This window comes from Thalia democratica, chromosome 6 (genome assembly GCF_965202585.1).
Source record: "Thalia democratica chromosome 6, ktThaDemo2.hap1.1, whole genome shotgun sequence".
Lineage (NCBI taxonomy): Eukaryota > Metazoa > Chordata > Thaliacea > Salpida > Salpidae > Thalia > Thalia democratica.
In genome coordinates this window covers 50,239,704-50,261,569 of record NC_139170.1, presented here as the reverse complement: position 1 = coordinate 50,261,569, position 21,866 = coordinate 50,239,704, and the positions used below count along the sequence as shown (strand labels likewise).

General features: G+C 26.4%; 1 protein-coding gene across 1 annotated transcript; it reads left to right on the top strand.

Moving 5' to 3' along the window:
* The first annotated feature begins 3,872 nt into the window (after positions 1–3,872).
* On the top strand, positions 3,873–20,894 carry LOC145838234 (RIB43A-like with coiled-coils protein 2). The gene is made up of 9 exons (XM_082945796.1): positions 3,873–4,013; positions 4,939–5,020; positions 8,419–8,596; positions 9,042–9,208; positions 13,319–13,437; positions 16,454–16,593; positions 17,833–17,920; positions 18,402–18,568; positions 20,493–20,894. The coding sequence occupies exons 1-9, from the start codon at positions 3,897–3,899 to the stop codon at positions 20,572–20,574; spliced, it is 1,140 nt and encodes a 379-aa protein (XP_082801922.1). The 5' UTR covers positions 3,873–3,896; the 3' UTR covers positions 20,575–20,894.
* The last annotated feature ends 972 nt before the right edge of the window (positions 20,895–21,866 follow it).

Sequence of the window (21,866 nt, the reverse complement as noted above, 5' to 3'; positions counted from 1 at the left end):
TGTTATTTCAACCTGTATTAGAATAAGATTGAAAGCTTTATATAGTTTCAAGTGTTTGATTATGTATTTTAGAATAAGTTTAAATTAAGAGTTTTATTTATAAAATTTAAGTCAAAAAAACTTTAGTAAAAAGTCAGGAAGTTTTTCTCAGTTTGATCTGTGGCAACCTTGAATGTACCAGAAGTTTACTCTTTGCTTTAAACAATAAATGAAATACTGAAGTTGTTTTATATAGAATACTTAGGTTAGATTGATAATTATAATAATTTGTTCGTTAAAAGTTATTTCAAAAACTAGAATAACAATAAGATACAATTACTGTAAAAATTAAACTACAAGCTAATTCATATACAGTTTTTATTTCTATAAAAAAATTTCAAATCATTTATTTGTGTTTACAATTTTAAATTTAAGCTCTAAATAACAGTGTATTTCGCTCATCTCGTGATGACAATTCCTTTTGATATAGATAGAAAATGAAACTAGATAGTTTAGTTAGTATATTACCTAAATCCATTAGGGACCCATGTTTTAGTTTTTTTCAAAACTAGTGTTGGCTGAATGAAAGCTAGAAGTTGTTGATCAAGTGTATAACTATAAACATAACTATTTAAATATAAATTTACATGCATACTATAAAGCTGAGATAAGCTATGAACGTTTAATGAAAAATAGCTACAGTCAGTAATATAAAAACGTTTGGTGCATTTGCTTGTAGTTTTTTTAAAGTAAGAGCATAGGGGGAAAGGGGTCCAAAATTTGTTTACAAAAACTAACGTTGGCTTTTATATGAAAGCTTAAAGTACAAACTACAAGCCAGTTTTTATGGAATTGAAAAATTATGTTTAACTTTTGAGATATTGTAATTTTGTAAAAAGTTTCTGATACAAACGTAAACACCAAACACCGCAAAATTTTAAAGGTCAATTTTCTCGAAATTAAAAAAATTACTACAAAACTATTTTCTCTTTTATTTTTTGAGCTATAGACCTCAAACTTTAAGGAAACGTTCCTTTTATAATTTAAAAGACATTGAATGTTACAATTTTAAAAATATAAAAAAAGCTGAAAGTTTTAAATAATAAAAAAAATAGATGGTTTTTTAAAATATTATTCTTTAATTCAAAATTGAAAAAAGTTTAATCTTTTTAAAATTTAGTAACGGACCTTGTGTGAAAATTTGAAGAAGATTGGTTAAAAATGAAGAAAAAGATAGATTGCATTTTTTGTGGTTGTTCTTGTAAAAAAAGCAACAAAAAAATGTGAACGTACATGATGTAAAATTTAAAATCTAAGGGAGGAGACGGTCTGGTGCCCATGGTAGACTATGGTTTCCATAGTCAATATTGGCAGAAATGGGTATAAAAATGAGTGCACACCTAGTTTTTCTTTAAATAAAAAATAATTTTGCTTTTAACTAAGGGCATAGAGGGGGGGATAAAACACTTTTTATTTGAAATTTGATCTTAATTATATAGTTTTTACTAAGCTACAAGATGCTTTTTACAGATTTTAAAAATACAAAATAACTTTTGAGATATAACCGGTAAAGTTAAAGGAAACAACAGTCTCCTTAAGGGAGGCGCAAACTAATACTGCAAAATAGACTATTTCACTAAAAATTGATCTTCTCCTATGTTTTTTTGGGATAACTACCTCAAATTTTCAGGAAATGCTCCTTATAAAATATTTTTTATAAAAATAAAACTTTTATTTAAAAAATAAACAAAAAAAACTGTTATTTTTTGTTTTTTTGTTATAAATTTGTAATTTTTTATTTTCTAAAATTTTGTTTGAACAGAATTTTCTAAATTTTGCAAGGAACATTTCCTGAAATTTTGAGGTAGTTATCTCAAAAAACATAGAAGGAGATAGATTTTTAATGATTTCTAGTTATTTGCCTTGTTTTAGTTTGCGCTTCTGATAAGGAACCTATTGTTGCCTCCAACTTTGACCAGCTGAATCTCAAAAATTATTTTGAATTTTTCATATCTTTAAAAAGCATTTTGTAGCTTAGTAAAAACTATATAAAATAAGATCAAATTTTGAAAAACAAGTGTTTTATCCCCCCTCTATGCCCTTAGTTAAAAGCAAAATTATTTTTTATTTAAAGAAAAACTAGGTGTGCACTCATTTTTATACCCATTTCTGCCAATATTGACTATGGAAACCATAGTCTACCATAGTCTAACTATTTCCTTAATTTAATTATTAATACTTAAAAAAAATAATAATTGATAATAATAATGTTGATTTTTTATTGATCTCAAGTTTATTTTTTATTATTTTAATTAAAACTGATCAAAAAATGTTATAAAATGTATGGTGTGAGGCTCGATGACCAAAAGGTCTTTTTCCACACTAATTCATCGACCATAGTTGTGAGCATTCACATTTTTCTTTCTATCTTTTAATGAAATAGTCTTTTTCATGTTTTTGGTTTGTGCCTTCCATTAGTACCTATTGAGGTCACTAACTTTGATCGCTTATATTTCAAAAATTAACTTAATTTTTTTTAAGTGATTGCAAATGTCTGATAGCTCAGATAAAACTCTACAAAATAAAATCAACTTTTAAAATTCAAGGTAGACCTCCCCCTATGCCCTTAAAATTCTGCATTTAGTTATATTAGGTTAAAAATTCATGTAATAGTTTTTCAAACAAATGTTTTTTGTTGATATGAAATAAACCGATGTAAGCTACAATTTAAAGTCATAAAATGTTGTTTTTTTTTTCAGATTACAACCTATAATCAAGACTGTGTTCGACTTTACTTCCTCTTATTTTCAAAGTTATGAAAAGAGATCAAGTACTTTTTTTTGTCAAATTGTATAATATTTGACATTTGTTAAGAAAGTCTTATTAGTCAATAGAGAATTTAAAAAAAAAATTGTGTTTAATTAAAACAGTCATAAAAAAGATTAAGGGAATAAGGAAGCCCAACAGTTTTTCTCAAAAAAAAAACATTGACTCTTGTATGAAAGCTTTATTGCAAACTACAAGCCAGTTTCTATAGATTCTAAAAATCTTGAATAACTTTGGATATATTGTAATTTTTATAAAAAAGTTTGAATACAAATGGGTTGCAAACTTTATGGGGTCAATTTTTTTTAAAGTTTTTAAAATCACTAACAATCTATCTTCTTCATTTTTTAATCTAGAGACCTCAAACTTTCAGCAAACATTCCTTTTAAAGTTCAAAAAATAATTTAATGTTATAGTTTCAAAAAAAAAAAATAAAGAAACAAAAAAAAAAAATGGTTAAAAATGTCTGAGAACTTAAATAAATCTCTATAAAATAAGACCATCTTGTAAAAGTCAAGATAGACTCCCTTGTGGCCTTAAGTGTTTTTTACTGGAACAGTATTTTTATTTTCTTTTTATAGTCATAATTTTTCGATTAGAGTTGCAAAAGTTTTAGTTTTGACAATATTTTACTATATGTTTGAGTACTGAAGTGCTTTTTTTAGTTAAGTTTTTGGTTTTTCTACTGTTTACTAACTGTTTACTTTTTCTTAAAAAAATCTAAAGTACTTTCTTATATTTCCATAATTAATACAAAATTTATTTGTCATAAAATAAGAATAACTATAAGCATTTGTTTAGGGTTAGTTATAAATGTTGTTTACATTTTTAGCAGGTGAAATTTAGTAGTAAAATAAGTTCTAAAAACTTAAATAAGTTATTTCAGTACAGTATAAATGTTTAGTACTTAAAAAACAAAGCTTACTTCAAAAAAAAAATTGTGCTTTTATAAATGTTGATAGTTTTTTTTTTAAGTTTTTCTCTGAAAATCTTGACTTGGAATTTTTCTTTGAAAAACTTATAGTCAAGTTTTTTCAATTTTTACAAATGTAAACCTTTTTACAACAGAAACTTTTTAAATAAAATCAAACATGTACAAGCTGGACATTCCTCTGGACAGGAAGGAGGCAGCTGCCATTCAGAGAAGAAAGCAGCTGGAAAATGAAAGACAAAGCAGAATTTTCAACGCCAAACAGCGTTTGATTGGAGTTAGTTTTAGTGTTTCATGTTTTGTTGAGTTCTTTTGTTGGTTTATTAAAGTTAAACGTTTCTAGCATTAAAAACATTAATTAAAATATATTATTATAAAATTTTAAAATATTTCAAAACAAAGTGTTCATAAGTATTTTTATAAACATTTGTATTAAAATTTCTTTATATTTATTTCTGAAAAAATTGTTGATGCCATAGGCAATCCAACATAAAAAAGAAATTACATTAGTCTTTATATGAAAACTAAATTGCATACTATAGGAAACTTTATTTTTGTACACAAAAAAGAAGATATTTTATTAGTTTTTTAAGAATAATATGATATAAAATAATAATTCAAATAATAATAAAATGAATATTTCATTATTAAATTTCTTGGAAATTAAGAAAATCACCAACAACCTATCTTCTCCTTTATTTTTCAAGCTATTGACCTCAAGATTTTAGAAAAAGTTTATTGCATTGTAAAAAAAAATTTTGTATAGTAATAACTTATTTTTTTTTAACTTTCACAATATGATTGTTTATTATTAAGTAAGGCTGAACTGAGAAAGTTTGAGAAATGTTGTTTAAAAACTGCAGAAGAACAGAACATAAATTTTAAATGAATATTATTTTTTGTCCTTTTTACTTTGGTCCTTCCATAAAGAACCCAATGAACTAATTGACTTTGTCCGTCATATCTCAAAACTAGTTTTCATTATAAGAAACGGTAAAAATCAATTGTTAGCTAAATTAAAGATTTTAAAAATAAGGTCAACATGTAAAAAGTGCTTGCTTCTACCTCTCTATGCCCTTTATACTTGAAACTGTTTTATGTTAATTCTAGATCTTATATAAAAACTAAATTGATTTTTAGGTAAAATTAAATTTTCATTTGGATAGCAAATTCTTATACCAATATTTTTCAACAACATTCAGATTGATAAGCAAGGAATTGACCAGCAAATAAATGACAATAAAGTTATGCGAGAAACTGAAAAGGCAAGAAATGATGCTTATAGTTAGTTTTGTTTTTGTTGTTTTAAATATTTTATAAATAGATTATACTAAATTATTTTCTCTTCAAGCAATTATTTGCACTGTTTAATAGTTTAACAATATTGTAATAGCATATATATATGAATAATAATAGCTTTGAAGTATATATTTTTAATAGTTGTTCAATTAAGTTTGAAAATAACAAGCATAAATTAAATAAATAAAAAGTTTTAAAAGTTGTTTAATTACTTTGTTGTTTACATGTTTAAAATAGCAATAGTGTACTTTAGGGTATTTTAAATTAATAATTTCTTTATAAATTTTCGAATGACTTCCAGTAACTTTCATTAATACCTCTAGTTGAGTTTCATGGTTTCTATGCATATGTTGTAAAAAGAAGTATGAAGAAACTTTTTTGGCTCATATCGACCTGTTTTTGTACATGTTCCATAGTTTTAATTGGTTTATTTTATTTTATATTTATATTATGTATCAAAACTTAGTTGTTTTGTAAAAAATATATATGTTTTTTTTAAATCATTTTTATCGAATGTATACAACTTTTTAAATTAAGAAGAAATTAAAATTACAGAAAAGCACAATTTTTAAGGACATAGGGATGTTCCAACTTTTTTTTTATATAAAAGTTAACATAAGACCTTATATGAAAGCTCTAATTATATACTATAAAATTTTAATCACAGAATCACGAAATATTTTTTAACATCAGAAAAATCATCAGTTGTGCAAAAAGTTTTTAGTAAAAATGTATGGAGGAATAATTTTTAATTGCCAATTTTCTTGAATTTTAAAAAAGTTCACTAAAAATCTATCTTCTTCATTTTTTGGTCAATTAACCTTAGATTTTTAGGAAATGTTCCTTGCATTAATAGATAAAATCTTTTGTAACAATTTGAAAATGCATACAATTTAAAAATTTCATGACAAAAAATAGCATATATATATGAATAATAATAGCTTTGAAGTATATATTTTTAATAGTTGTTCAATTAAGTTTGAAAATAACAAGCATAAATTAAATAAATAAAAAGTTTTAAAAGTTGTTTAATTACTTTGTTGTTTACATGTTTAAAATAGCAATAGTGTACTTTAGGGTATTTTAAATTAATAATTTCTTTATAAATTTTCGAATGACTTCCAGTAACTTTCATTAATACCTCTAGTTGAGTTTCATGGTTTCTATGCATATGTTGTAAAAAGAAGTATGAAGAAACTTTTTTGGCTCATATCGACCTGTTTTTGTACATGTTCCATAGTTTTAATTGGTTTATTTTATTTTATATTTATATTATGTATCAAAACTTAGTTGTTTTGTAAAAAATATATATGTTTTTTTTAAATCATTTTTATCGAATGTATACAACTTTTTAAATTAAGAAGAAATTAAAATTACAGAAAAGCACAATTTTTAAGGACATAGGGATGTTCCAACTTTTTTTTTTATATAAAAGTTAACATAAGACCTTATATGAAAGCTCTAATTATATACTATAAAATTTTAATCACTGAATCACGAAATATTTTTTAACATCAGAAAAATCATCAGTTGTGCAAAAAGTTTCTAGTAAAAATGTATGGAGGAATAATTTTTAATTGCCAATTTTCTTGAATTTTTGAAAAGTTCACTAAAAATCTATCTTCTTCATTTTTGGTCAATTAACCTTAGATTTTTAGGAAATGTTCCTTGAATTAATAGATAAAATCTTTTGTAACAATTTGAAAATGCATACAATTTAAAAATTTCATGACAAAAAAAATCAATTAAAGATTTTATATTTTTGAACTTTTTTTTACTCAAAGTAAAAATGTTCCTACAATAGAAGTGTTTATTATTTAGTTAAGATTAAATAGAAAAAGTTTCAGAAAGATTGCTTAAAAACTGTAAAAGAAGATAGGTTTTAAATGAAATAGTCTTTTCTTGCCTTTTTACTTTGGTCCTTATTTGAGGAACCTATTGAGCTTTTTGACTTTGTATGTTCATATATCAAACACTAATTTGCATTAAAAAAAAACAGTAAAAATCAAATACTAACTAAATAAAAGATCTTTAGAATAAGATAAACATGTAAAAAAAAGCCTACTTCCCTATGCCCTTTTTTGCAAGGCTGAATAACAAAATATTGTATGTTAATTTCTAAAGAAGTTAATTTACATACTGTTAAAAGTTTACTTAAAGTCTTTTTTTTCAGCTTTGTTCACACAAAAATTGAAAACTTTTTCACAACATTTAAGAAAAATTACTGTTAGATTTTTTCCTTCATTTTTTGAGCTAGAGACTCGAACTTTCAGGAAATGATCCTTTTATAATTTAAAAAACTTTAAATGTTGGAATTTTATAAATTTAAAAAATAAAAATTTTAGATTATAAAAACAGAATAGAAGTTGTTTTTTTTTTAATAAAAAACTTATTTTTTAAAATTAAAAAAATTCCTGCATTTAATCTTTTTTAAATTTAATAAATTCTGTGAAAATTTGAAGAAGATTGCTCAAAAAATGAAGGAGGAGATAGATTTTTAGTGAAATGGTCTTTTTTCAAGTTTTTAGTTTGTGCCTTCCGTTAGGAACTTATTAAGGTCACCGATTTTGATCACTCATATCTCAAAAATTACTTTGAGTTTTTTCAAGCGGTTAAAAATTTCTGATAGCTCAGATAAAACTCTATAAAATAAGATCAACTTGTAAAAATTAAGGTGGACCCCCCTATTCTCTAACTGACGTTGAAATTTAGTTTACTAAAGATACTAAGCTGTGATAAAAATAAATAATTTTCAATAAAACCATATGGAGATTGAGACATTTTTTACATATTTATCTTATTTTAAAGGCCTTTAAATTATCTAACAGTTGCTTTTTATAAGCAAAAAAAGTTTTTGGATATAAAAATACAAAGTTGAGAGGTCAGTAATATACTTATGGAAGGGAAAAGTTAAGGGCATAGAGGTGGGGGTAAAACACTTTTTTTCACAATTTTATCTTAGTTTATATAGTTTTTAAAGCTACAAGATCCTTTTTGCAGATTTTGAAAATTTAAAATATTATAGCCGGTCAAAGTCAAACATTTGTCGGTTTGAGACATAGCCGGTCAAAGTTGAAGACAATTATAGGCTCCTTATAGGAGGCGCAAGCTAAAGCGGCTAAAATAGACTATTTCACTAAAAAATTATTTTCTGCTACGTTTTTTAAGATAACTACCTCAAACTTTTAGTAAATGTTACTTTCAATATTTAAAAAAATCTGTTGCAAGGAATTTAAAAAAATAACTTTTTTTTTTATAAAAGATAAACAAAAAAAACTTTTTCATTATTTAACAGTGAAAGACATTTAAATGCGTGTACTTTTACGATAAAAAGTATAAAAAATTACTGATGACATTTCACTCAACTATTTTCAACCGAACAGTGAGGGACATGGTCAGAAACGACAACATAGCGGTGCTGCTGGAACAGAGGGAGGCGAAGGACGTGAGGCAGTTGAACAAGTGCGTCAACGACTTCAGGGTCAGGTACCAGCAGGCTGAAACGAGGAGGGAGTACGACCTGTACGACCCCAACTCCAAGAAGAAGGATCAGCCCGCCAGGTGAGATTTTGTCAACACTTCGTTTTATCTCAAATTTAAGTAACATATTTTTGTATAGTTGTAGTTACTAGACTTTTTAAAAAGTTGACTGCTTATTTATCTTTAAACATAATTTTTGGTTTTTTTTTCTCTCGCACATACTTACCGCTAAAACTTGTTTAGTTACAGGAAAAATTTATTGTAGTTTCTATCAGAAGAGCTGTTTAGAAATAGATATATGACTCATATATTTTTATAAAAAAAATACCCCCTAAATTAAAATACGCCAGTAAGTATGTTTGCTGTTTTAAATTATTTCATAAAAATAGTTTTAACATGCCAATACTTAATAAATGATTAGTATGAACACATAAATTAGTCTTTAAAATTTACCATTTAAGATGAATCAAATTAAAATTTTAAACAAACTTGCTTTCTTGCTTTTATACGCGCCAATATTTCGAAGGATATCTGACGACGACCCGCGATGCACCTTGTCTTCCATGCAGAAGTTCCAGGGAGAGGATCTGTCTTCCAAGAGGCGCGAGAAGATGCAGCAGGAGCAGAGGAGGGAGTGGGCGATGCAGCAGCTGAAGGAAAAACAGAACGCCATCCAGCAGCAGAAGGAAGCGGGTTGGATGATTGTTTGTTTATTTATTTAAGTATGTATACATTTTAGTTTTATGTTTATTTAGAGGAATATATATGTATAATTTAGTTTGTATATTTGTATGCATTGTTTTATGTTTTTTTAAATATGTATATGTATTACTTAGTTGTTTTGTTTGTGTGAAAGTATATACTTTAGTTTTATGTTCATATATATGTACATTGTTGAAAGAGAAATAGAACGCCATTAAGAATCAGAATGAATGATTGGATGAATGTTGTCACTTACATCCGGGTTTTTGGCTATCAGGGGGAAAACAAGTTAATGGGTAATCGACAATTAAAGGGGCATTGTTTTTATAAATACTGCCATGGGAACGATTATATGTTTTGGAAGCCCCCTGGTTTATAGATGTATGTTTAATATGTATGAAACCTTTATTTTTATATAAATATACATGTTTTATCTTTTATGTTTTATTTAATATGGGGGTCAAGACATTTTTTTTTATAAAACTAATATTGGCTTTTATATGAAAGCATAAAGTTTGAACTGTAAAAAGCTTTCAAAACAAATCCCAATTTTATTTAACTTTAAAGATAATGTAACTTAAAAAATATTTTTTTTGGACAAATATATGGGCCTTGACTTTAATTGTTAATTTTACTAGAAATTTCAAAATACTCTAAAAATCTGCTTAATGTTTAAAAGTTTTGAGTTTTAAAGTAAACAGTTTTTAAATATTATTCACACCATTACCAATTTCAAACTTTTGAGCTTTCGAAGAGTTAATTTAAGAGTTAGTGTTTTCGCGAAAAATCCCAAAAACATCCTCAATAAAAAAGTCTTATAGCATGTTCAAAATTTCTGCATTAGTGTAGTAGAAGTACTACTATTTGTATAAAAACAAATTAACTGTTTAAATTTTAAAATTAAAAAGAAACCTAAAAAATAAAAAGAATAAACTTGATTTGCACTTTCCACAGGTAACTTACTAAACTCACTGCATATCTCTTAAAAATTTCTTTGATTTCTTGAGCTGTAAAGTTTATGGCTAGCTACGTAAAAATTATACAAAGTAAGATCAACTTGTAAAAACAATAAAAATTATCTATGGCCGTAGCTGTTGTAACACTTTTGATCAGAATAACTTACAAGAAAAAATATATTTATATATTTATATATATATGTATATTTGCTTTTGACATACTCAACATAAAATTTTTCCAACCCTCTAACAATCTAATATTTTTAATTAATTGTTTTAAACGTTTTATAACTTTTTTCATATTTTGGAATCATTTCTCAATTTAAAAAATGTCTGAAGTAGCTAAGTGTTTAAGAATATAATGAGTTTATGATCATTGTACATTGCATAAATTGCATATTGTTTCTACTTTAGCCAAGACGACTTTTAACAAGTTATGTAATGATTTCGGTAGAAAAGTGTTTATATTTTCAGCAAGGATTGCAGATTTTTACGAAAAATTAAGATTTTTACTTAAAAAGAACCTTGTGGGTCATATTAAAAAAAAGTTACTTCACATGCTATGATTTTTTAATAATTTAGTTTACATATATTTAGGAGCAAATATTTTATGAAAAAAATTAACATAAGCATCAAATTTACTTTCAAGCAAAAAAAAGCTTATTTTTTATTTTTTTTTTTCTTCCTTGCCTAAACATCTTAAGTTATATACTGCCATTCTGCGGGAATATTATTAAGTTTTAGTAAAACTGTCTTATTTTCTGAGCTTTAAGTCTGCTACTTTCACAAAAAAAAAACGATGTGACTCTCAAATGTTGATCGCTTATACCTCTAATTATAATTGTAAAAGAAAGCTTTAGAGATATAAGCGATCAAAGTTAAAAAGTTACATATTTTTTTTGTGAAAGTAGCAAAATTTAAGCACTAAAAATAAGACTGTTTTACTATGAATCTGTATCCTCTTTCTACAATTAATTAATGTTCTAAAAACCTTCCTCGTCTCTTATTTAAAAATTATATTAGTTATACCTAATTTTAGTTTTTTGTATAAAATTTTTGTTTTATAGCTTTAGATAAGTATATTCTGACATGCTACGGAACACTTTGTAAAACTTGGTGTATTAAAAATAGCGCTTTCGATAAAAATAGTTCACTACTAATTGAATTTTAATAAATATAAGATCCTGTACAATTTGATTTCAGGAAAACATTTAGTACAAGTGTGCTTTAAATTACCAAGACTTGTAATTTCAAGATATGGTTTTATTTGTTGCAGAAATTTTTCGTACATCTGAGTAGATGAGTTCAAAGTTGAATGAAGCTAATGACTTTAGTCCTTAGTTTTTAAGGCTTAGAATAAACATTTATAAGTTCATAGTTGAGAATTCGAAGATTTCGAAAGGATAAATTTATGTGGAAATAATATTTGATTTACAACGAGCTATACAAGTATTTATGTTAACTTTAATTAATTTCTAAATAATAACTAATTTTTGGTAAACGCACTTGATTAAGTATCAATCACTCAGACAAGTATTTGAAGTAAACATATTTTAATTGAGTGCACTTGTTGTAGTTTGAATGACTTTCAACTTGTACTTATTGCTTCAATTGTCTGATTAATTTTGTTGGTTTTTTGTGGTTAGATTTGTATGCAGTTGTATAGTTTTGCAAGATTTGTACTAAGAAACTTAGTTTCAAGTATACAATAAGATATACAAGACACACAATTTTGATAAAACTAAATATATTTCGAGCAATTATCATCAGTAGAGTACAAAGCTAACAAGTAATACGATTTTATAAACTTATGTTGTAACTTAGTAATCAAGTAACCATAAAGTAATCAAGAGATTAATAAAAGACAAAAACAATTAGTAACAGTTAAAATCATTTAAGTTTACTTACGTTATAATTGGCCTATAGTAACACTAAACATAAACAAAATGAACACAATCATAATAAAGTATTACTAAAATAAAGAAACAGTATATTTAAAACCTTTTTGCTTACATAAAACATACTCATACTTTGTATTGCCATGTAACACTAATCAGTATGTTATAATATCAATCAAAAAGTGTGCTGTTATGCTACTAGTAGTTATATAAACTTAATATAATATAATATAATTTTGAGTAACTTTTTTGAACTTTTTTGTATGAAAGATGTTTTGTGGCATGTATTTAGTATATTAACTTCTAAAACACATAATTTCATTAACTATAAATTAATTTTCTTTTCATTTTTAGTCATTTTTACTTTTTTGATTATTTTTTAAATAAGTAGTTTAAGTAAAATTGTTGTATAGAACTATAGCAAAGTTTAATGTATAGTTTTATTAATTATGTTTATAGGTAATCTTACAAGTTTAGCAGTATACTTGGAACGTTTTCTTTTGGTCTGTAATTAGTTTATTCAAATACATTTAACTTTATAATGATTTAGTTTCAGTGTTGTCTAAAACACTTTTAACTCACGAGTCTTTTTTTTCTCACTTAGTGATTAAAATAAAAACGTGTTGGCTTTAAATAAAACATGTAATAAATTCTTTCAAAAAAAAAGACAGGTATTTAAAAAAATGGTATACTAACAAATCCCACCCGCGGACAATTTCAACTTTATTTCTTAATATTTTTGTATTATTTAAAATTATAATTTATTTATCTTTTACTACCAATGTTACCCCTAGTCCTTACCCTTGGTTGGTAAGCAGTTCTCGGATTTGACCGGGTGGTATTTGATCGTGGGTTGGAAATGAACGGTTTCTTAAAAAACTTATGATGATTTGTTAAAGGAAATCAAATTTCTTATATAACCATACTATATATATTTTTTTTTAGAATTCTTTTTAGAAGCATTCAGCCGATTATATAAATAATTTTCTATCTTAATACTTTTATACTAAAATTTTAAAACAAGTTTTAATATTTTATTAGTAAAAATGCTATTTTAATTAAACAAATATGTGTTATTAAATACATTTGTACTTGCAGCGCATGTGCATATGTTCATTTTGTCTATTATTTATAACTAAACTTCTGTTTTTTCTTTTAGGCTTTATTAAGTATGTAAAAATTTTGACATGTTTTTTATTTTTTTATGAAATATAATCTGTATTATTTTACAAACAAACAAAACACAGACCGATTGTACGATTTGAAGCGTGTGGAGCAAGACATGAGGTCTTTGGAGCTGGAAGCCGCAGAAAGAGCAACCAGAAGAAACATTGCGATATCGGAGAAGAACTTCAATTTGAAACAGGTTTGAGTTGTTTGTACTAGCATTCAGTGGCGTCGCGTGGTATTTTTTTTAGGTGGTGCAGAATTTAAAAAAAATCAATTATTTTAATAGAAATATATTTTTACTGTCAAGTTTGAAAACAACTGAACTTTTGCTACACCTGAAGATAAGCTTTGCTTTTAAGGGCATAGGGGGGATAAAACACTTTTTTCACAATTTGATCTTATTTTATGTAGTTTTTACTAAGCTACAAGATGCTTTTTACAGATTTTAAAAATTCAGTACATGTTTTAAGATATAGCCGATCAAAGTCAAAGGCAACAAAAGGTTCATAATGGGAGGCACAAACTAAAACAGTGTTTAAAAAAATGTTTTAACCCCCCCTCCTCCTCCCCTTTATGCCCTTAACATCTACTTTAGAATTATTTTACTGAAATTACTTTATACAGTTTTAATTTAACTACAAGTCATCTTTTATCAATATTAAAAATTCATTAAAATTTTTGAGATATGGTAATTCACAGTCAGAGGTACAAATGAATCCTTATTTTTATAATATAAACTCAAACAACAAATAAATCAAATCACTAAAATCATATCTTTTTTTTATAAGTTGGCCTCAAAATCTTTAGATGTTTGTTTTATAAAACAAAAAAAAATGCTAAATTAGATATTTAAAACACCAAAAAAAAAAAGTTATAACAAAAGTTTTTTTTTGTATATATAAAAATATATATTGATACTTAAAAATTTAAAACTTCTCTTCAACAAAAGTATAAAATTTTATAAAAATTAGGATGAAAAAGTTGTTAAATTAAAAATTGTTTTAAAAATGATGGAGAATATAGGTTTTCATTAAAATTGTATTTTTTTGCTGTTTTGGTTTGCTCCTTGTATAATAAATCATTGTACTCTCTGGCTTTGACTGGTTGTAACTAAAAGTTTAATTGGAAATTTCAAGTTTATTAAAGAGTAACTATTAGCTTTCTGAAAAAGTTAAAATAAGAACAACATGTAAAAAAGTGCCTATACACCCTCCCCCCTTACCTCTCACTAATTTGCACATTTTTTTTACAAACATTAAAATTTTTATAATTTTTATTTCTAATTTTAATGTTTTTTGTTGGAGTTTTAAAATTCAATAGTTTTTTAAGGGTATACTTTCTTTATATAATTTTAATTTGTTTTTCATTTTGATGACAGTATTTTTGTCAGGAGCTCAACTTTTTTAAGTTTAGTTGTGAGGCTGTTGAACTTTTCATGAATTTTAAAGATAACTTATAAATATGTAACCATTATAGAAGTAAAAATTTGGTTAGTTAGTTTTCATGTGGCCATAGGAGTAAAACACTTATTTTTTAATTTTAAATAAGCTTGTTATTTTCAGAGTAAAAATTAAAACTGCTTTAGTCAGCCTGAATATTTTTCTAATTTGGTCTGTTTTAATTTATCTTGGGTCATCTTGAGTTTTTAACATTTCTAAGTTATCCTGATTATGAGGCAAGGCAACCATGTTTCAACAATTTTATCTAAATATTTTGCTTTGTTTATGAAAAAATTAAACCAAAAGTCATATAAAGTAGAGGTAGACTAAATTTTCCTAAAATGTTAAACTACTCTAAGTAATCAAAGTTTCTAAGTTAAGGCTATTTACTTTATTTAAATATGTGATTGTTTAAATAATACTATTTTTTATTTTATATAAACCTAAAATATTTTTCTGTAAGAGTGAACTAGAAGTTTATAATAAACTTCTTAATTCTTTTTTTCAGAACTTAAATTTTATTATTTATTTTATTAACTTTATGATAACAATAATCAGTTATAGTTAAGTTTATGTATGCAGATTAAAATAAAAAATCAAATTTTTAAGACTTTGGTGATTTAGGGTTTTTATCTTTTTTTCAAAATATGCAATTTATGACAAATCTTTTAATAGAAGTGATCTGTTAAATTTAAAAAATCATGTGGGTACATAAACTCAAGTTTAATCCTTTGCAGTAGCTTAGCTTTGTTTTTATTTTATGTTTACAATAGCTTGTAGATGATACTTAAGCAGTCCTGTTTTAGGGAATTTTAAATTTAGTTTACTTACCGCAAGATATTGATTTTGCGGTAATTCTTGAAAAAATTTTGCTTTTTTGAGTTCATTTGCGGCAGTCAGCTAAGAGTTTGCGGCAGTGAAGTGGGCAAAATGGTCGTTTTCAAAACTGAAGTTTTAAAAGAGATTTCGTTCAAAAAAATAACGAAAACGTTATAGATACTTTTTTTTTTCTTACAAAATTTCAAGGTGGTGCAGTTGCGGCAGTGCAACACCCCACGCGACGCCCCTGCTAGCATTGTATCTTAATATCTTATAATACTTATCGTAATCTTTAAAGTATTACAATTGCTACAAAAACGTTTTTTGTCAGTAAAATTAATACTATACTTGGTAACAGTCTAGGAGTCAACTAGTTTGTAAATAAAATCTTTCTACTAAGTGTTCTTTGTTTCTAAGCTTCAATAAATTGAATTAAACAATTTAGATATTTGACGAAGAATAAGTTAAACCAGCATATGAAAGTTATTCTAGTACGAACATGAATGTACTTGAATAGCTTAAAATTAACTTTAAATGTTTACGTTTTCTAACAGGCTTTAAAGGATTTAAAAAACTCAGGATGACTCAGGCTAGCTTAATAACGTCTATAAGATAATTTTTTGACTCAAGGGTTGCAACTCTGTGTTTGAAGTATATTAAACTTAACTTCTATTGAAGCTAAACTGTTCTAGTATAAATATTGATATCACGAACTATTTAAAACTTAATTTTAATTTTATTATATCCAGACTTCTATCTAGACTAAAATTATTTTCATTTTTACTGTTGTATTTTTTTATATAAAAAATGCATATGAGTAGTTTTATTTTCACAAAAGCAAGTTAGCAAAGTTATTTTAAAACTTAATGAAAGATAAACTAATGTTTTATTTGACAAAAAAAATCTCTAAAAACTTTAACCACTTGTAAAAGTTTTTCATTTTCTTCTACCAAGGCGCAAGAGAAGAGCATGCAAGACGCGAAGCAGAAAGAGCAGGAAGAAATGGACAATTACACGGAGATATCCAACCAGGCTTTCGGAGACTTCCTCACTGAAAACCCGCAAACAGCCATCAGCGCCCTCGGAAAGCATCGGTGAGTGTTGTATCAAATTTATTAATGTTAGTTTAATTTTTATTTGTTTTTACTTACAAATTACTATTTTACTTACAATTAGTGTTGTATTGAATTTTTAATGTTAATAGAATTTTTATTTGTTTTTACTTTGTTATGAAATATATTAATTAAAAGTTTTTTAAATTCTATTCCTACCTTGGAAAGCATCGGTACATTTTTTATTAGTTTATTCCATTTTTTAGTTAATAAATTTTGATTTGTTTAATTGATTAGTTCTGTAGCTTTGTATTATCCCTTGCAAATTTATTTCTTTTAACCCTCGAAACTCATCTAACTTTTAATGAAATTAAAAGTAATCGAGTATATTAAACTAACAAAAATGACTTAATTTAAAAATTTCGATTTTTGTCTGGAAATTTTGAAAGTATTTAATTATAATTTGATATAAATATTTTTTTTACTTTGATCAATAGCAAGTTTTATGCAGTAATCAGGGTTGCTACACACTCAGGGAACTCAGGGAATTTTTAAGTTATTGAAAATCTCAGGGAAACTCAGGGAATTTTGATTCTTTTTTTAACTCAGGGAAACTCAGGGCAGTTTTGGTTTTTTCTAAAAATTTTAGAAAAATTTTAAGATTTTTTTTAAAAACCTCAGGGAAAATTTTTCCTTGATCTAGAATGAGATTTAGTTAGTCCAGTTTCAATAATTTGTTCAAAGAAGTTAATTTTGTTAATTTTTCTGCTTAATAAGAAACTTTTTAGCCTTACGGCTAGTTCTTCAATATTCCTAGGATTATCTTTGTAATTTTTTAATATATAATAACATTTTTATAGATTTGAAAAAAAAAAGGGAAACTCAGGGAAGTTTAAGGTTACTCAGGTAAGTTTCTTGTCACTCAGGAAAGATTTTTTGACTCGAAGAGTGGCAACCGTGAGTAAGAGAGAATTTTTAAAGCTCAAATTTTTTCAAAGTTATGATTATTATCAAAGTAATAGATAGTCAATATGTTTTTCCGAAGTAATAACTCATTAAATATTTTTTCAGAGTAATATCTCATTAGAGATTTTTTCAGAGTTCAGAGTAATTACAAGTTTCATGCAGTAATAGAGACATTGTAAAGCTACTTTTATTTTTCTCAGAATTATAATATCATCTTTGTATTTGGAGTAATAAAATTAATAATATTGTTTTTTTTCAAAGTAATAACTCATTAAATATTTTTTCAGTGTAATACCTCATTAAATATTTTTTCAGAGTGATAACAGATAGGTGGAAAGGAATGTCGGATGCCCAATTGGAAGAAATCAGAAAAACTCAGGAAGCACAGCGTCAGGACAAAATTGTCAGTTCAATTATGTTTTTAAATTTAAATTATTTCCAAGTGTTTTTTCCATACTACAGTTGTTTTGCTAGGCTAGAGTTCAATAGTTTTTGCTATTTAAGCTTTGGTAAAATTAAAAGATCCAAAATAAAGCGACTGTTTCAAAATATGTTTAAAAGTATCTTTTAATGCATTTATAAATGTAATCAAGGTAAATAAAATTAATTTACCTATTGTCCTTTATTTATACAACCTTTAAAAAAACAATAGTAATTATGAAGTAAGTTTATAACTAAGGAATTTTCTATGAAAATATAATTCTAAAACAAATAAGAGTTGTACATTTGGAAGTCTATCCATTGAATTTCTTATATCTTGCCAATTTATATTCTGATAAAAATAACGAAACATCATCAATGAGTATGACAAGATTTTGTATGCACTTCACTACTCAACTAATTGTTTGTACTCATTTTGTTTTACATTTTCAACTTGACAACAGAGATCGAAGCAGGAAGAGTCGCAAATGAGCCTGGAGTGGGATCGCCAGCGCATGATCGAGACGAAAGCGGGAACGCTGATGGAGCAGCGTCAGGAGAGGCTGAGGAGGCAGTTGAGGAAAGAGCAAGACGACGCGAACAAGTACCTCAATCAGGAGCAGAAAGCGCAGTAAGTATTTATAACAAGTACCTCAATCAGGAGCAGAAAGCGCAGTAAGTATTTTTAACAAGTACCTCAATCAGGATGGCTCAGTAAGTATTTGTAACAAGTACCTCAATCAGGAAAGCTCAGTAGGTATTTGTAACAAGTACCTCAATCAGGAAAGCTCAGTAAGTGTTTGAAACAAGTACCTCAATCAGGAAAGCTCAGTAAGTATTTGTAACAAGTACCTCAATCAGGATGCTCAGTAAATATTTGTAGCAAGTACCTCAATCAGAAAGCTCAGTAAGTATTTGTAATAAGTACCTCAATCAGGAAAGCTCAGTAAGTATTTGTAACAAGTACCTCAATCAGTAAAGCTCAGTAAGTATTTGTAACAAGTACCTCAATCAGGATGGCACAGTAAGTACTTGTAACAAGTACCTCAATAAGGAAAGCTAGTAAGTATTTGTAACAAGCACCTCAATCAGGACCTCAGTAAATATTTGTAGCAAGTACCTCAATCAGGAAAGCTCAGTAAGTATTTGTAACAAGTACCTCAACCAGAAAGCGCATTAAGTATTTGTAACAAGTACCTCAATCAGAAAGCTCAGTAAGTATTTGTAACAAGTACCTCAATCAGGATAGTTCAGTAAGTATTTGTAACTAGCACCTCAATCAGGATTGCTCAGTAAGTATTTGTAACAAGTACCTCAATCAGGATGGCTCAGTAAGTATTTGTAACAAGCATCTCAATCAGGATAGTTCAGTAAATATTTGTAACAAGTACCTCAATCAGGATGGCTCAGTAAGTATTTGTAACAAGTACCTCAATCAGGATGGCTCAGTAAGTATTTGTAACAAGTACCTCAACCAGAAAGCTCAGTAAGTATTTGTAACAAGTACCTCAATCAGGAAAGCTCAGTAAGTGTTTGTAACAAGTACCTCAATCAGGAAAGCTCAGTAAGTGTTTGAAACAAGTACCTCAATCAGGAAAGCTCAGTAAGTGTTTGTAACAAGTACCTCAATCAGAAAGCTCAGTAAGTATTTGTAGCAAGTACCTCAATAAGGAAAGCTCAGTAAGTATTTGTAACAAGTACCTCAATAAGGATGGTTCAGTAAGTATTTGTAACAAGTACCTCAATCAGGAAAGCTCAGTAAGTATTTGTATCAAGTACCTCAATCAGGATGGCTCAGTAAGTATTTGTAACAAGTTCTTCAATCAGGAAAGCTCAGTAAGTATTTGTAACAAATACCTCAATCAGGATAGTTCAGTAAGTGTTTGTAACAAGTACCTCAATCAGGAAAGCTCAGTAAGTATTTGTAACTAGCACCTCAATCAGGAAAGCTCAGTAAGTGTTTGTAACAAGTACCTCAATCAGGAAAGCTCAGTAAGTGTTTGTAACAAGTACCTCAACCAGAAAGCTCAGTAAGTATTTGTAACAAGTACCTCAATCAGAAAGCTCAGTAAGTATTTGTAACAAGTACCTCAATCAGAAACAAAAAGCTCTAAAAGTAGACATTTGGATTTACTATTTAGTGTTGTTATATTTAAAATGTGTAACTAAGACCAGTTACAAAACTAAAGCTTTTTAAAACGGAATAGAGTTGTCTGAATATTATTATTCTTTTACATATAAACAAGTTTTGAATTTAATTTTAACAAAAGAAATGTAAAAATTTTTTAAACTTATGCCTTGGTTTTATTTCTAAAAGGCATAATTAAATACATACGTTAATTCTTTTTATTTAAAATTTATAGTAGCTGATCCATTTTTTTAACTATAACCAGTAACTACTTGTAATTCATTATAGTACATATCTTATAACTAACCAAAATTAATCCAATTACAAAAAAATACTTTCATCACTTTTTACAGGGCGTATGTTTAAAATACTTTACGCTAACAAAGCATTTTTAGTTTGTGCTGTAAAACATACAATTTTATTTCAGTCAAAAGTTTTTGGACAAGGAAGTGTACATAAACCCGCCAACTGGCCAATACTTCATGCAATTCAACACAACAAGCCGATAAACACATTTTCGCCCTTTCAACACGTGTTCACTGTATCAAACACATCAGCAGTACTGTGACTTTTTCTGTAACATCTGATCCAACTTTTTTGTAACCGTTTTCGTATCGAATATTTGTCTTTTTTTTTTTTGGTGTTTATACTCTGTGACGTATGTAAAAATTTAATGCTTACAACATGTTTTACGATAAGTTTATCCAGTATAGTTAGAGTTACAAACTAAAATTCGTCTTTGCTTATTTGTTTGAAACTTGATTTAATCTTTTTGGTACTTATCTCTGTTTAAAGTCGAAGTGCGACTTCAATTAAGAATTCCTAAAAGTTTGTAGCCTCAAAGACACAATAAAAGTAAATTTTTATTTACTGAATATATATTATTTTGTTTAAATTTTGTTGATGAACATTAACTAAACAACCTGAACTTTACAAAACTATACAAAGTTTCCGGAAACGTTTTTAGTAGGAAGACTTTTGTACTTCTGGTTTAGTGCTTTAGGTAGGTAGACATTGGCAGAGGTTTTCTTTTGACTAGGTTTAGTTTTTTAAACAATCTTAAGCTTAAATCACATCTAAAATTTTTAAACTTAAAATGAATTGTACAAACTGAAAAGTTTTTTGAAAACAAAATACTACACACAAAGAAAACCTATACGTAAATTTTGTTTTTTAGTTTGTTTAAACTTTAAGCAACAGAAAAAACCCTTAATTTAAATATAAAAATATAAAGATCATTCGATATTTTTAACCAATTTTAAATGTTAAGCCTAGAATTTTTTCACTTAAGTTAATTAAAATTATTAAACAATCTTACATAAAGTAACGTAAAACTTTTGTGTTAGTTTTTCAATGTTTACAAACAGTTTTATGCTAGTGCTTTGCACCGTTTTCCAAAATATTATTGAAACTTTATTTTCCACACTACATTCAAGCAACACAACAAAATACTTTTAAAATTATTTCATGTGTAGTGTTTAGATGCTCTGTATCATTTTAAACGAAATAACAAATTTATCATAAACTTGTTAGATTGGTTTTTGCTAACAAGCCAAATATAGTTTTAAGTCAAAACATTGAAATGTCCACATCGAAAATAAGCTTGTTTGTCAAAAATGAAATAATTATACAAACGTGTTGAAAAAAGAAGATTTTTCCTGAGTATGCAAGCTAAATTTGGTACAAGTTTTTGAATATAACTGTACAAAATCTATACTCAATATATTTTATGTGAAATTCTTTATAAGCTTTTAAAGTATCAAATATATTTACATTCAAATAAAATTTAAAACAGGAAAAA